The following is a 16,844-nucleotide window of genomic DNA, read 5'->3' as shown; positions in this document are numbered from 1 at the left end:
TGCTACAACATTTCAATGTGCTCTGGCCCAACAAAGGCAATAAACATCAAATATCGGTTAGATACATCTTCATCAGACAACCAAGCAGAAAAGCACAAAAGCACAAAAAAAGCAAGAATAAAACAACATGAAAACGAGAAGCAACAGAAAAGGGAATCAGGGGCCGGAGCAGCGGTAGACACAAGAACGGAGCCTGTTGTTCGACCAACTAGACGTATGCGTAATGTATGTAAATATATTTCAAGTATTTTGCTTGTTTAGTATTACTTCCGGCGGAAGCGATTGATTGTGTTGCGTATCTGGGATACCCATAGGTATGCGAGTCTGCCTGTCTGCCTGTCTGGCTGCTCCTCCTTTCTCTCCATCTTTGGTGGCGTCCCGTAACAAATCAAATTGATTGCTTTTTGGATACATTTAAAATGAAATGAAAGTGCGCAATGATTTTGCATATTTCAAATCTATCGTTTCGAGTCCCGTCTGGGAATGCAATTAAAATCAAAGAGAGGCTCTAGCTTCTGCTGAGATTGTTAAGAGCCAAATCGGAGACAGCATGGATAGATAGATATTTATGCCTATTTAAGCGCTTGTCATAAACATCACTGCCATAAACAAATCGTTCTCCGTTCTCTTTTGGCTCTCTACAGTATGGCTTCGTTAACTACGCCCTGGAGCTGCTGGTTCTGAAGCACTTTGGCGAGGAGCTATGGGAGAAGATCAAGTAAGTACAAGACCAAGACCAAGTGTCGGACAAATAGTTACACAAAACCCATTAGCAAATGAAACCCCAAAGGGGATGGGATTCATATCCCCTCTATAAGTTCTCATATTACCCATGGAAACCATCTGGTATTCCACAGTAATTTCTGGTCAAACAGATTAACAGCATAGCGCACTTAATTAATAACTAAAATACATAAATTGAGCACATTTGTCTGCCATGTACCGCAATTAACTAATTATCCATTTTTCACATTCGGACATGGTCATGGGCGTGGGCACGCCCACACAGAGCAGTACAGAGGAGAGATATACATAAATTAATTGAGTTTGTTTGCTGTTGGCTGTTGCTGCCTGTTGGCAGTAGGTCGGGGGCAGGGCAGTAACGCGACGCATTAATGCGTACACGGACGTTCCAGCCCCCCAGTGCAGCCCCAAAGTCTAGGGACTACGGGAAAAATCAACGCCCAAAAATGGCTACGTGCCGGCTGTAAGGATGTGTTTGTGCTAAGACTATATACAATTCGCATTCATCTTAATTAAGTTATTGATATTGCCGCCTGAATGTGTGTTCGTGTGTGAGTCATCGACTAAACCTAAGTCTTGTGGCAATGGTTCCCTGCTAATTGGCCATGATTTATGAATTTGGATTGTTTAACCGCAAGTCACTTGCCATTTGTATTGGCCACGTTTACAGATTGCTAATGAATTGAACCAGTCAAGAGTTGAGTCGTCGAGTGGAGTTGATTCTCGTCTTCGGCTTGGGTGCGGAGAGCTCTTGGGCCAGAGAACCCTTTAATTATGGAGGAGAACTTTTCTCATTAGAAGAGAAAAAGGTAACAATGGCAACGTTGAAGCATACACTGGGAGAAAGCAGCTGAGAGAGCAGCTTGCCAAAGTAAATATTCCATCTAACTGGGAAAATTATCCTTAGGGAATCCATATTCGCAGCTGTTGCTGCTCCCCATTTCTTTGCCTGCATTGGCAGCCCCTTCATTTCGAATGCCTGACAATGGGGTCGCCAATGACATGACTTTAATTACATTGCAGTTAGTTGGCAGCTAGAGCCGTTGTGGCAGTGCCACTGCCAGCGCCAGTCAGAGAGCCATGGCGATGCCGAGGGCAATCGTTGCAGCGAGAATCAAACTCATTATCCTCCACTTGAGGGCCCCAAGACAAAGACGTAGCGCCGACTGGGCTCTCACCCTTGGGCGACAGTCCTCGGTCGTCTGTCGTCTGTCGTCTGTCGCCTGTCCGCTATCCTCAGGCGTTGTCCTCGCACTTGAAGGCATTGTCAAAGCGTTCATTAAAAACGAAAGAAAAGAAAAGGAGGCCCCACGACCAAGACTGCCTTGACTCGGCATTGGCAATGGCATTTGCCTTGATTGACACCCAGCTGACCACGAAGACTGATAGTTGGGTGTCCGACTACCTCTTTGTCTGTAGCATTGATTGCTTTTAAAGAACCTTAAAGTCTACTTACTTCTCCCTCTTCGTGGCTGCTTCTCATGTTGGCGTTCACTTAATCAGAATCAGGACTCTCAGTGCTTTATGCTGCTTGGTGTTGCTGCTTGCTGGCTCATAATTGCTGCACATCAATCTGTAAATGAGACTCATTAATTTGCCTAAAGAAGCTGCTAGATTGAAGCAAGGGATATCCAGTTTAAAGCGTATTTTCTCTGGCCCAAGGCAGGACTTTTAAGTTTCCCCAAAAATTAAATCGAAAAGCTAACAGGGAGATTCATATTAAGTGAATTTTTATTTGCAGTTTTTGTGTCTGTCGTTCCACTAATACTCAGAGGAAAAGTTTTTAGTCATTTCTGCCACATTATGGCTGTTTCTGTGGCTGCTTTTGCTGCTGCTGCTTACGCGTGTTTGTGGAACTTTAGACAAAAATCGATTTGCCTATAAAATGTTTTACAGCACCACTAGAAAGCAAAGCAGAATATTGCTTCTGTTAGAATTAGACTTACCCTCTCACTCTAAAACTCTTTCTCTCTCACTCTTTCTCTATCGGTATGTGAGTGTGTCAATATGTCAGTCAACGTACATATATGTATAGTGGGTCCTGTCATATGAGCCGATGCCGAGGCTGATGCGTTGGTCAGTCGCTAATGGGTTCCAATCCCTCATCCTATTGCTAGCGCTTTCCTTTCGAGGGAAATTTCTCGAATGATATCACACTAATTTGCTTAAGTGTGGAGTGCTTTTAGCCATTACTCTCTCTCTCTCCCTCTCTCTAAAGCAAAAAGTTCTACCGAAATTGAGTTTTCCACCTGCCACTCCCAATTTTCATCCTCATTCTCATTCATTCAACTTCAAGGTTTTACCTGATTCAGAGAGCTATTATTAAATCATCATCATATCATATTAAATGTAAATTTGTTTCAAATTTTCGAAAAGAACACGTTCCAATGGCGTTTACCAAATATTTTTGCGACTTATTAGCTCCGAATAAGGGAAGGAGTTGCTAAAACGAATGCTAAAAATCCATCAATCTTCCTTTCGCTTGGCTGAAGTATCCCTTAGGATTACATTTGGATTTGTAGTGGGAGTGGGAGTGGGAGTGGGAAAGGAACTGGGGACTGCTTACTGGTTACTGCGGACTGGGAAAGCAATCATTCAGCATTTTGTCAGACATCCTGCAGAGGCCACGTGTGCGATTTCATTGCACGCATTAAGCATTAGCGAATCCTTTTACATTAAAAGCGCATTTGGAGACACATGTAAAAATATTTGCGTCTATACATAGATTGGGTAATGCCACGCGGAAATGCGTTCAGTAGGTTTTTTCTGTGGCAGCATCAGGCCATTAGTTGCCACCGCTCCGCCCCCAAACGAATTCCCGTTGACCTGACTTTGCTATTTTGTTCTTTTCACTTTTTTTGGCCAAGTTTTTTTTAGATATTCATACGAACACAGGACGACACGTCTCCTCTTCTCCACGCCCTCAGCATTATGTCTTTTTTTCTCCTCTCCACACCTCTCGGCCACCACAACACACTCACACACACCCGCAAAAACACAACGAAAATCGATCGCATTTTCATGGCAGACATTATGGAAATTCGAGTCGATTTTCGAGTGGTGGTGTGGTGCGTATGTGGTAGGAAAATGGAATATTTGGAGCATGTAACGAGTTGAGTGGGTGGCATGGGATAGGGAAGATTTTTTGGGGAAGGGTGCGTGCTAATGCGTCAAAAAATGTGCCTGGGCCTGAGCCTGGGACTGGGACTGGGTCTGGGCCTGGCCAAAAGTTTTCACTCAAACAAGCTCCAACAGATGGCAACGTCTGAATTTACTGAATGCAAACTTTGCCGCAGGCTGCGTGTTGCTTACCAAACAAACAAGAGCCAAAGGGAAAACACTAGCACGGGCACGAAAACGGAAGTTTCCCTGCTCTGCTCGACTTTTTGCATTTACAATATTTTCGCCATTTTGTCAACTGTTTTCGACAACGGCAGCAGCAGAAGCAGCAGCAGGAATAGCAGACAGTGGCAAATATTGTTACGCTTTATTGACTGCCGTGATGTGTAGCATCTTCTCCGTGTCAGCTGCAGCCACGCCCCCTACTTGCCAGCATCCGTACTTGATGATGCCCCGCTCTGGCATTTGACACGTTTTCGCACTTATCGCCGAGATTACTTTTTGCTTTGATTGCATTTCTTTAGCCCCGGCTCGACGACGACTCCTTTTGGCTGCTTCATTTATTGTCCGTTTGATTGCTTCATATTTTTTGCCCAAAACCTGGTATCTGTCGCCGTCCCCTGCCTCACGCCACCGCAGTTTATTGTTGAAAGTTTTCCGTTGTCGTTTTATGGGCTCCACTTTTATCGCTTTATGAATTATGCGTCGCGTGCGTGCGCCCAAAAGTTGGCGGCGCTGCGCATACGCAATGTTGGATTCATTCTTGAGATTCATTCAGCCGGACATTATCTCGCCGTTAATGGCTTGTCTTCGAGTCCTCGAGTATCCTTTTGTTCGTTTGAGTCAAATGGAGTGCAATAATCTAAATAAAATGTAGAGCAAGGATGGGCTTATTATAGACGGGGCACTGAAGCAGCAGTCAATGGGCGGGGCCATGCGATTCTGGCCAGCCATTAGGCAGACAATGGCAGGGTGAATGGTTCCCGACTCTGCCTTCCAGCATTTCAATTACAGGGTAGATGCATACCACCTTTGCTTAAGGATTCTGCTTTGAAATCCCAACCCCCTCACCAGTAACAGCGTGCGGCCGGTGGCTAATAGCATAATCCCTGGGTTTTCCACCAAACTAAAGAGCCCACGCAGTATTCCATTAATGCGTATTAATAATACCTTGATACAGTGGGCATTAAATTTGCACACTAGCTACAGTCTAGCACCCATTTTGCGCCTGGGGTTTCGCAACACCTTTTTTAATTAAATGCAAGAGTCGAAAATAGTGTATCCCGGCTAAACGAGCGCATACGCTCAAATGTAGGTAGTTTCCGGTCAACTAGACGCATACGCAATATACAGTTAGTAGGCCTGCTGCTGGATAATTTAATAAATGCCCAGCCTTGCATTGTGGCACTTTGGGGGCGTGTCTGGGCACGTACTTCGTGCATAAATGCATCAGTGAAATTTGTATTTATTGCATTTTGCGAATTGCGACACGCTCGAGGTCTTTAGGGGGGAGGGGGGAGGGGGGACCGAGCAGGACACGTCGCTTAAAAGCAATTTATTTTCTCCATATGCGAGGGTCAGCTGATGTTCTACCCGTGGTTCGGGGCTTCTGGCCTGTTGCCCAACCAGCCGAGCGTGGCTCAAACGTTTTCCCCCTTCATTTCTCATTCCTTTTGCTGTTGCTCTAAGTGTGTGTGTGTGTGTGTTGGTTTTTTAATATAACTAACAACCACAGTGGAGGCTCCCAGAGCGCATTCGTTACATTCCGAAATTGCATTTGGGCCAGTGGTAGAAATCTCCATATTGAAATCATGTCCTCGCCCAAAGAGAACTTAGTGACAGCTGATATCGGTCTCTCCCCGAGCTTTTCCCCTGCCCTGTCAATGGGCAATCTTTGCTGTTCATTTGCATTTTACAGGCACAACAAGATGGGCCCTCGGCTCTTGGAAACTGTAAACTGGAGCAGCCTGTGGCACATTTTTGCAATTGCAACTGCCTCTACATCGGCATCTGCCCTACTCGGCCCGTGCCTGGGCCACAGCCGGAAGTGTTTTGCGCCATTTTGTTGGCCTTGCTGACGCTACAGCTTTGAGTGGCGCTTTAGCCGTCGGCCATCATTAGGCCAGAGTCGGATAGCAGTCGGTCCATGGCAGATTAGTCCAAATGTGCCGCATCGAATCGGTTCGGAATAGGCAATGCAAATTGTGTTACGATGAGAGTACAAGTAAATGTAAATCGAGATTCCTGCAGTGTCCTCCATATATACTCTTGCTGGATGGGAATTTGATTTGATGGGGTGGCCAGTCCTTTAGTGTTTAAAGGAATTAAAGCAAAACTCTTCTTATCTAGGATGCTACAACCATCCTATCCCAATTGACCCTGAATTCCGTCGCCTTTAGGCATCTTCAAAAACTAATTATATCTAGAACACCCAAACACACACACACACACACGCACACAGCTTAATTTTTTGGATTACCCGCCAGGCAGAACGTGCGGGGGCAGCCAACCGCAAATTCCCAGGGGTGGCTTGGGGTTTTGCCTTGTTTAACATTTATCAGCCGAAGCATCGACAGCCGCCGCGCCACATCGACAGTTGCTAATGATGTCCTAATTTCGAGATGTCACAGTGCACAAGGCACACAAAAAAAAAATAGAGTCGAAAAGAAAGTCGAGCAATCGCCGGACAGTTGTAATAAATGACTAGAGGGGGAAGAGTGTCCTGGGCGTCACAGCCGTGCATAGGGACAGTTATTAATGAGCTCCGGCAGAAAAGTGGCGATTCATTAATTTGAGCCCTGAAATCTACTGGACTTGGTCCACTGCCCCACCGTCCTTAGGTGCGACACACTTGAGGCTGGTGCTGCATTAAAGGTTAATCATACGCCCCATGGCCGCCGCCGCCACCTCCGCCGCAGCTTAGCGACAGTAAAAATGCTAATCCTTAGCTAAATCGACTTGGCTAAAGCCGATGGCAATGGCATTGGCAATGACAATGACAACGGCAAAGATGAGGAGGCTGATGATGATAATGATGATGATGACCATGACGATGATGATGAGGCCCCCACTCAGACTTCAGATTCAGGGCCCTTCGTCATTAACAAGGTATAGCACGTCTGCATGTGAATGGCTTGGAAGCGGTTTAACGCTAATCGCATACAAATACACACGAGACATAAGACAGGAGAGATTGTATGGGAGAAACTAGAGAAACGAAAAAGCTCTGCCTGATTTGAATAACACGCCTCAGGGATTACCGCAGAGAGTTTGCTCTTTCGCACAGGCACCGACACCCTCTCACGAACAGCTTAGGAGCAGAAAGAGCATATGCGACTGCAGTCGTCAGGTTTGGCTTTGTTTTGGATTTTTTGGGAGGTGTTCTCCCCTAAGGATTGTCTGTAATTTCAATGTTAATTTCCTGCCTTCGATTTGTCGAAGCTCTGACCCTGGAACTATCGTTGCTGCCTCTGGGCTGCATCCTCTATTTGTGGACAATAAAACATGTGACTCACTTGAGTTATGTGGCACATTAAGTTGGCCGAGTCTTAAGTGGCTTTTAACCTTATTTCGTTTTCGTTTCTGGTCTGTTCTGGCTGTGGCTCTTGTCGGAGGTCGTTGCTGCAGCATCTACTTGGGAAACATTTCAAGTAGAAAATTATGGTGCAGTAAGTAGACTAGGAAATGCTCTTGAACACACAATTTCGAGCCACAAGAATACTCTGTAAGGCAGAGGCATTTCCAGAACATCAGTTCATGAACAGCACCATTGAACTATCTAAATGTTACCTTTAAAAAAAACTTCTGGCACCTCTGTAAAAAGAGCATGGCATGGCTGAGTTTCCGTGACTTCTTCTCTTAGCAATGCAGCCTTCGCTCACTGGCTAAGTGCCTGCCATGAAAATGCGCTAATGTCGGTTAGTTTACGTGTGTGCATCCGTGTGAGTGAGCGCAACACAGATGCACGAACACATAGTTACATGCAACCCACAATCCCGTCGCAACTTTGTGGTGCACGTCAGAGCCAGCTGCGGGCTGATTTGTTAAGTTGCAGCAGGCAAACGAGAACCACAATTAAATATGGTGGCGCACGGAACACAATCCCCAACCCTCAGTCGGTGCTCATTAGGAATTCTCGCTGTAACCGCACCAAAGTCAGACTGAAATTAGCTGATTGATTATGGATTTTCCAGTCGTTTGCGGTTGGTCCTCTGCCTTCTTTGCTCACCGAAAATTCGTTCCAGAGCTAATCCAACTTAAAGTTTCAGCCTGCCAGAAGTCAACAAGTAGTTCATAATAAAGCGAAGTAATGCCCTGTCATAAAAACCGAAAGTCATGTGGAGAAGGAGCTGGAAGCTGTGCTCTGGGTGTAGACCTAGTCAAGAATTATAGAGTTAGAGAGCACTGCCATTGGAGCGTAAACTCCACAAGTTTATCATTCTATGCGAGGACACTATTCCCTCCGTTTTTCCCCCATTTTTTTGTTCAGCGTCGGCGTGGGTTCAACGATGGCTCAACGAGTGGCATATTAAATAATAATATTTACACGCGAGCCACAGCCAAAACCAAAACCGTGACCGTGGCCGGATCTATGGAGACTATACATATATAAGTTAAATATTCGATTCAATGCCAATGGTAGCTGAAAAGGCATTGCGCGTGAAACTTAAACCAACAGCAAAGAAAAACAAGAGAAACACTTGGCTATATATTGCCTAGCCGTGGCGGGGCGGGCCGTTGGCCTAAGCTACTTAGGCGCGAAATGTTTTCATATTTCTTGGCCGAAGACTCCTCCCAGCCATTTGGCAGATTAAGCCACTTAGTTTCGGCCTCCTGCGTTGTCGCTGTCGTTGTCACAGCGTAAACAATATTTAAATGAGTTTAAAGTGCGAGGAGCCAAACTCAGAGAGGAAGAGAGCGATGAGCGAAGTAATGAACTTGGGAGGCGGGCGGAAATTGAATTTGTAATAAAAGCGATGAGGATGCCACTAAGTGTCGCCTTGCATTTTGTCAGGGGCACAGGCGTGTACGCACTGCCATGGAAGGAGAGAGTTTGGCCCAGTAAAACAGGCAATAAATTGCCTGCGTGTGTGAGTAGTTAATTTTTTCAACACGAATTAATTGATGCTTATGCTGCCGCAAATGTGCGAAATTTAATGGATAACTTTTTTATTGTGTGCCTTTCGGGGGGGAAGAATTAACGACAAATTGCATTAGAAGCGTCAGAAAAACCTGAACCTAAGCCAGAACGTGATCCAAATCCAGTGACCGAAATTGGGTTTCCTTTCTCTCTCTCTGTCTTCTTGTGTCTCCTAGCTTTGGCACACACGCACATTAACTTTTTCAATTAAGTTGTCGATCAAAAGGCAACGAGAACAAAAACCCACAACAGGGGACAGACACAGACACAGGCACAGAGAGACAGACAGCTAACTCACACACAAACACATACACAGAGCCAGAGACACTCTCTAACACACAACACACGCACATTTAAATCAATAAAAATCAATCATACGCAGTGCGGTGTGTTGGGGTCTTCGGGTGTGGTACAGGTGTGCGTAGACCGAGGCCAAAACGTGCAGCATAATTTAATTTACGGCACAAAATGTTGCCTTGCTGGCACAATAAAAATGATAGACATTTACTGGGCAGCCGTGCAGGAACCAGGTTCGTCCGGGTGCAGGGACAGGGTGTTGAGTTTATGAAATTAAATCGCAAAGTCAGCAGAGAGAAAGAGACACAGCAGTCAGAATCATTTAGGGCCAGCCTGCAGATGATGATTTTGAGTGTTTCGCACCTCAGTCCAGTAATTAAATAAACCTGAAGCCAGATTTTCAATCTTTGCTTTCATTCTGATGCACCTTTAAGGTCTTTAAGGATGAATTCAAGCCAAAATGTATGCATGCACATGACATAAATCTTATTTTAATTTTGAATTTCCTCACGGCCAGCCCGACGCTGCACGCTTTCGCTCTCGTTCTCTCTCTCTCTCTCTCTCGACAGCCCAACCGCATGCCATATTTCATGGGATAATAAATTGCAAAGCGAAAATCAATTTCCATTTTGGTGTGTAAAATGCAGAAGTTTCCAAGGGATTTCTTTGCTCTCTGCGAAGGATTCTGCAGACTTGCTGCGTCTCCTAGTCATGTTCCTGTTCCCCATTCAATGTCCGGTGGCAGTTCAGGAAATTAAAGATCAGTTTCCACAAATAAAATACTTATCGCTTTCCATGTGTGTGCTTTCTGGAAGATTCAAAATTAAATATGTGCAACAGCAATACCAGTAGAGTCTGCAGCTGCAGCTGCAACAGCACACAACTCAATCATGAAGTGGGTGCAAATATATCTCACATTTCAGCGACAGCTGCTGACACATTTTGCCATCTTACGTATGTTGCTGTCGTTGGCGCCGTTGCGCTTCTTGGTTGCATTGCATTTGAAATGAGCAATAATGAAATACCATGCTGTTGGCTGTTACCACTGTTGATGCCTCACCTGTCTTGTCACTCCCACAGCCATCACTGCCAGACCGCTCCAGAAGGCGTCGGCAAATCAGAAGTTCGTGCGTAGGGAAAATGGAAAAACTTTTGCACGTACAAAATCTACTTTTCTATTACTTTTTTTTTGTGTTCTTCTGCTCTCTCAACTCACGGCGTGGCGTGTGATTTTCGTGTTCAATTTTGCACCGTTTGCGTTTCTCTATTTTCTTCTGGTGCTTTTCTGATGCCTTTTCGTCCAGCTACTTTCACTGTGCCGGCACGTTGTATTCAATTTGTTTTGGTAACAGCTTGGCACAAGTTCTATTAAATAATAAAGTCGATTTGCACGATGTTCACTAAACAGACCGGCTGACAGCCTGCCCCGAGGATGCCAGCACCGGCGGGTTTTCCTATTTTTTTGTATTGTTATTCAATGCAAATCCAGACAAAAGTTTCTCTTTGGCATACAAACAGCTTACTTTAAAATTGAGTTAACTTTCGGAAAGAAATTAAGACAAAAGAACTTGGAAAGCAATTATGTATGTTTCTTAAAGATGAGTATTAAATCAACGAACCATTTCTATAGAAATGATTATAAAGGAGAGTTGTCATACACTGTATGGCATTCATTCAAGCTGTCATATTATATGTACTGCTTGCTCATTTGAACCCAATCTGCTGGCTTGCGTGCAGTAACAGTAATCAGGCACATAAAAAAAGATTGGACAGATGTAACGGAACCACTTGAAAAAGCAGAAGCAGAAGCAGGAGCAGAAGCAGGAAGTGCTGAAGCATGCACATGCACGCTGTTCTCCGGTTTACCTGCTTTCAAGCAGTGAAACTACTGCTGAAGCTGTGGTGTGAAAGCAGTTATTTGCTGTAAATGTCAGAATTTGACCCACAATAACATCTACATATAATACATATTTAAAAAAATGTAATTGACCCAATAGCCCTAGCATTACGTTTGTATGTACGTGTGGAGCACAGATGGTCACTGGGCTGCTCAGCAGCACTTTTCCATATTTCAATGAATTGCGTGCATTTAAAAAATATCCCATTCCTACAAACTTAACCATTTCCATACATTTCCCAACAAGAACAAGAGAAAAATTGGTATATTTTTCCACAAAAATAATGCGAGGTGAAGCCGGCTCGAAACTTTTAAGACTTGGGCCAAGAATTCTCATTTGAAAGGGCTTTATTCTGTCTTCATTGCTTAATTAAAAACATAAATATGAAAAAGGAATATAAACTGACCGCCATATGGGGCAGCAGCTTTATATTCCTGCCTCCACCAAAAACAAACACAAACACAAACACATACATATACATATACATATAAATGAGCATATACAAAGGAAAAATGCGAGCAACTCACTCATAAATTCACAAGCGCAGAGGCAATTTAATTAAAATTAATGTATTTACCACTCTTTCTCCCCAACCCACTTCACTCCCGCTGCCAATGCCACTCCATCCCCTTCTACCCACCATGCCGTTCCCAATCCCACTCCTGTTCCTGCTCCCGAAACCGAAACCTTTCTCTTCTCTATCATTCCATTTTTGCGGTTTCGCCTCACTCGATTTTGATGGCTGCTTATTTTTGGCTCGACTGCCATTCAGAAAAAAGGCCATGGTCAGCATGGAGGGACAGTTTCTGGTGCGACAAATTTATGACGATGAAATAACATACAATCTAATTGGAGCAGCTGTCGAGATACTCAGTAAGTAGTTAGCCGATACTGCTTTTGTTCATGATGGTCGTAACGATATTACCAAGCATATGCTTGTGTATGCCGTAGTTACGGCCAAGTGCCACTCACGTGCATACTTGTGGGCCATAAAGGACCAGCCTATTAATGTCTTTGCCTCTTATTTCTGCACAGATATACCCGCTGATGATATTCTGGAGCTGTTTGGCAAGACCTTCTTTGAGTTCTGTCAGGATTCGGGCTACGACAAAATCCTGCAAGTGCTTGGAGCCACACCGCGTGATTTCCTGCAGGTGCAGCATGACATACATGACTATAATCGTGGCTTTATAGCTGGCAATTTATTTAATTGAATCCCATTTTACACTCATTTCCCATGCATCTGCACCACAATTGCATTTTCCAATCGCCACTCAAGTCATTTTTCATCTCGCTCTCATGCTGCTCCCTTCGCATTCTCAGTCTCAGTCTCGGCAACGACATCAGCATCATTGATAAGCATTAACCATTTTGCTTGAGCGCACATATCACCCTGCCACACCACATCGACATCCAGCATCCAGCATACAGCATCCACCATTGACGCCTTTTGTTGCACTCACATTCGATTTATTTTCAATTTTCCACATTTTTCACCGCAAATGCTCTTCGAATCCATTGTCATAATGAAAAATGAAATTGAATTTTTTTGCCTGTCTTGCCGCCGCTGCCACCACCACAACAACCGCAAATTGTTCAGAATCTGGATGCCTTGCACGACCATCTCGGCACCCTGTACCCCGGCATGCGGGCTCCCTCCTTTCGATGCACAGAGAAGGACGGCGAGCTGCTGCTGCACTACTACTCGGAGAGGCCTGGCCTGGAGCACATAGTCATCGGCATAGTTAAGGTAAACGACTCCCAGGCCCCCCAGTGACACCACTGACACCGCCGCATATACACAAATATGTACCTCCCTTACAGGCCGTTGCATCGAAGCTCCATGGCGTCGAGGTGGAAATCGACATTGTAAAGCGCAAAGGAGAGCCCATCGACGAGGCCGAGAAGCTGCGCGCCCTCGCCCGCGAACAGCAGCAATTGGAGACGGACACGGCGACAGCCGCAGCCTCTGCCTCTGCCGCAGCGGTGGTTCTCGCTCCTTCTGCGGATGCTGAGCGAAACAATAATCACAATCCCAGCAGCAATAATGGCCTGGCCAACAACAGCAACGGTTGCAGTGCCAACGTTAACGTCAACAACAACAACGATGGCCAAGAGAATGCCAGCGAGACAGGTAAATGAGGGAGACCAAATGAAGTAAATTGGTGTTGGCGTTGACCATACTGAACGGTCCTCACTCGTCCCCTGTCTGTCTACACCCTGAAGCTGTTCTTATTATTCGTTCTTCTTTTAATCTCACGACCAGAACCCTCCATCGCACCACCCGGCGGCCCCATGCCACAAGACAGCTTCGATTGTGACGGCGACAAGGAGCAGAAGTGCCTGCGCCTCCTGAAGAACAAGAGCGACGACATCGAGCGCTACGACCATGTGCAATTCCTCATAAGGGAGATCAATGTGGCGGCCAAGTCGCAAGTTGATGCCAAGAAGGATGAGGTGCCCGATGACATGGAGTTTCTCTGCGAAGGTAGGACCCAGACGAGAAGAAGTTTTACTTAAGCTAATTGATCGGCTAATCCACAGCACCCCTCATATCGCCCGCCACATTCTGCAAGGTGTTCCCCTTCCATCTGATGTTCGATAGACAAATGAAAATCGTTCAAGCAGGCAAGGCTGTCTCTCGTGTAATACCCAGGTGAGTCCGCAGTTTCCGTTGTTAGTTATGAGCCATTGTTTCGATTAGGTACCCATTAGGGTAAGGGCCATTCAGCTAAGTGAGCCGCACTGATTTGCTCGCTTTTTCCTCTCCCCAAATCTCTCTTACCCCCTAGAGTGGCCGAGGAGAACTGCTCCCTGATAGAGGTGGTGGAGGCCATCCGGCCGCATCTGCAGCTCAACTTTGAGAACATTCTCTCCCACATAAACACCATCTATGTGCTGCAGACACGACAGGGGGCCATGAGCAGCCGGCACGAGCAGCGTTTTCTGAGACTGAAGGTGAGTGGACGTCTCCCACCAGGTGGGATTTCCAACAGATTTCCCCAAAACCCGAATCACCGATTAAGCGCACCCGCGTCCTGGCATTAAACGTAATGCCAGACCTGCCACAGAGTGCAGCATTAAAATCAATTTTACGACTATTTTCCCCCCACCAGCTTTATGTGTTATGCTCTTTCCACAGGGACAAATGATGTACATACCGGAAACGGATCGCATATTGTTCCAATGCTATCCGAGTGTCATGAATCTGGATGATCTAACTAAGTGAGTATCCTCCATGAGGGCAACAGATTTTGGCATTCCACCTTCAAGGCGGATGAGTATTTTCTTGGTTTATTTTCCTGTATTAGCCCACATTAAAGACATTAGCTCTTAAATGTCGCATTAGGGGCATGAATACCTTAAGCTTTTATTGAAACAAATGCGCCTTCAGCTAGCTAAATTTATAGGTGACATTAAAAATGCTTTCTCTGGCAGCCCCTCCGTCATTCCATTCCATTCCATTCCATGGCATGCCAGGTCTCTCTTTCCTCTAAATATTTTGCTGCCAAGAAAGAATTTAAAAAGACTTAAATAAAATAAAATGCGTGTCATTTTCCTTAGCCTTCGACCCTCCCTCGACCACAACCTTTGGTCCTTTGGTCTCTCTCTCTCTGTTTGTGTTTGTATATGGAATGTGTCTTTTATTTCCAGAAAGGGGCTATACATCTCGGATGTGCCGCTGCACGACGCGGCCAGGGATCTGGTGCTGCTCTCCGAGAAGTTCGAGGCGGAGTACAAGCTCACAAAGAACCTGGAAATGCTCACGGATAAGCTGCAGCAGACGTTCCGCGATCTGGAGAGTGAGAAGCAGAAGACCGACAGGTAAAGAAAAATGACAATGGAAACCCATTAGGGTGGGAGCCATTCTCTCAGGCGCGAAATTGAAATTACCTTTCCATTTTTCCACTTTTCCACATTTACCCACCCTGTCAGGCTGCTCTACTCGGTGCTGCCAAAGTCGGTGGCAAATGAGTTACGACACCAGCGTCCAGTGCCGCCCAAACGGTAAGTCAATGTCAATTCCCCCCCTCTTCCGATGGGGAAAAGGCAAGAAATTTGCTATTTGTGCCAATTTATTTATTGGGAATATTTTCATACTCTTTGCCTCTTCTCCTCTCCTCTCCTCTCCCCACACGCCAATCCACGACAGCTACGACTCCGTGACGCTGATGTTCTCGGGCATTGTGGGCTTTGGCCAATACTGTGCGGCCAACACGGATCCCGACGGGGCCATGAAAATCGTGAAAATGCTTAACGAGCTCTACACGGTTTTCGATGCCCTCACCGACTCCAAGCGTAACCTGAATGTGTATAAGGTAAGGGATGCTCGTTCGTATAGTATGTACCATGTGTCAGAGCTCAAATTAAAATCTCAAACTCTGGTCATCAGCTCTCATCGTTGGCCACTTAATTACATTTTTCGCCAGACCACCAAAGCCGATGCAATTTTTGGTTTCATTTTTGGGTCACCTGACCAATTTCCAAACGCAAAACACTGAGAGAAAAGTGTCCTAGTATGCACATGGGAAAATAATTTTATTTTGAGAAAATAGAGAAATTATGGCCAGAGGAGAAGAGAGAGTTTGCTCATGTAGAAAAACTATTGCCACCTTAAGAAAAGTCCCACGAACATAATGGAATTCAGTGTTGATTTCAGTGCAATACTCATTAGAATCTTTCTGTCCTTTCAGGTGGAAACTGTTGGCGATAAGTACATGGCAGTGTCCGGGCTGCCGGACCCCTGTGAGGATCATGCCAAGTGCATGGCACGCGTGGCCCTGGATATGATGGATATGGCCAAGAATGTGAAGATGGGCTCAAATCCAGTGGTGAGTTGACAGTTTAGTGAATAGTGTATCTCGTGGTGTTTCGTATCTTTCTATCTGTGGCACAACACTCTATAGAAAAGAGTGCATTCAGCAGCAACAACTTATGTTCAAGTTTCTCGAGTGCCTGTAGCGATTCATAGAGGGGTTCGTCCCTGTAATTGTTCGCATTGAAAGTAGTTGGGAAACTGTCCTGTGTTCTCTTGTGTTCTTTGGTGTGAGCAAACAACTGCAGCATTTTCGCACAATTTGTTGATGAATGCCCCCGTTCCCGTTCCGTGCAACACGAGCAAAAAGAGCGGCAACAACAACAGCTCAATGGCGCATAAATTTCAATGTCTGTCCCCATTCTGCCCCTCTGCCACTTCGCCATGCACCATTCCATAAGCATAAGGATTGAGTGGCAAGTGCACGTAAAATATTAACAACTTGGAGCAGGGACTGTTGCTGATGCTGGGGGCAGGAACGGGACAAGTGTGAAAAAAAAAGTTCATTTGCCACGCAATGTCCCGAACAAAGTTTCAGTAAAAAGTTTCGGGTGGTAAAACTGCGAAAATTGCTAAAATTAATTCAAAATTGATGACACACAATGTCAAAGGACACACGCATTCAAGTTGGGGTGGGGCATGCGACGTGCCCAGGGTCGTCTCACTCAGATCCACAGAGCCTCAGAGCCAGTTGCCACTTGACCGTCAACTGTCACCAGAGACGTTGAGATGAGGCTGTGGATGTGGCTGTTGCAGTGGCAGTGCTCCAGCTAATACCCTTTGCGAAGGATATTATCTTTGTAAGTAGATTTTTGTCAAGCGAAAACAG

The 16,844-nt window shown here is 45.5% G+C and overlaps 1 protein-coding gene across 4 annotated transcripts in view; it reads left to right on the top strand.

Annotated features, from left to right (window-relative positions):
- The window catches only part of LOC117583033 (guanylate cyclase soluble subunit beta-1), a 42,486-nt gene that overhangs the window by 3,475 nt on the left and 22,167 nt on the right, over positions 1–16,844 (top strand). For 3 of the 4 annotated variants that reach the window (XM_034271191.1, XM_034271190.1, XM_034271189.1), the window contains exons 3-15: positions 645–718; positions 11,972–12,072; positions 12,235–12,353; positions 12,800–12,949; positions 13,024–13,333; positions 13,466–13,687; positions 13,744–13,855; positions 13,992–14,157; positions 14,342–14,424; positions 14,854–15,024; positions 15,136–15,207; positions 15,353–15,518; positions 15,894–16,031. In XM_034271191.1, coding sequence (XP_034127082.1) covers positions 645–718; positions 11,972–12,072; positions 12,235–12,353; positions 12,800–12,949; positions 13,024–13,333; positions 13,466–13,687; positions 13,744–13,855; positions 13,992–14,157; positions 14,342–14,424; positions 14,854–15,024; positions 15,136–15,207; positions 15,353–15,518; positions 15,894–16,031 — 1,884 coding nt within the window. Of the gene's footprint in view, positions 1–644; positions 723–11,971; positions 12,073–12,234; positions 12,354–12,799; positions 12,950–13,023; positions 13,334–13,465; positions 13,688–13,743; positions 13,856–13,991; positions 14,158–14,341; positions 14,425–14,853; positions 15,025–15,135; positions 15,208–15,352; positions 15,519–15,893; positions 16,032–16,844 lie in introns of those variants that run through there. The other variant, XM_034271192.1, reaches the window with a different exon arrangement.

Source organism: Drosophila guanche, unplaced genomic scaffold, assembly GCF_900245975.1.
Source record: "Drosophila guanche unplaced genomic scaffold, DGUA_6, whole genome shotgun sequence".
Classification (NCBI taxonomy): Eukaryota; Metazoa; Arthropoda; class Insecta; order Diptera; family Drosophilidae; genus Drosophila; species Drosophila guanche.
The sequence above is the reverse complement of the archived record's forward strand: the minus strand, read 5'-3'. Positions and strand labels throughout refer to the sequence as shown.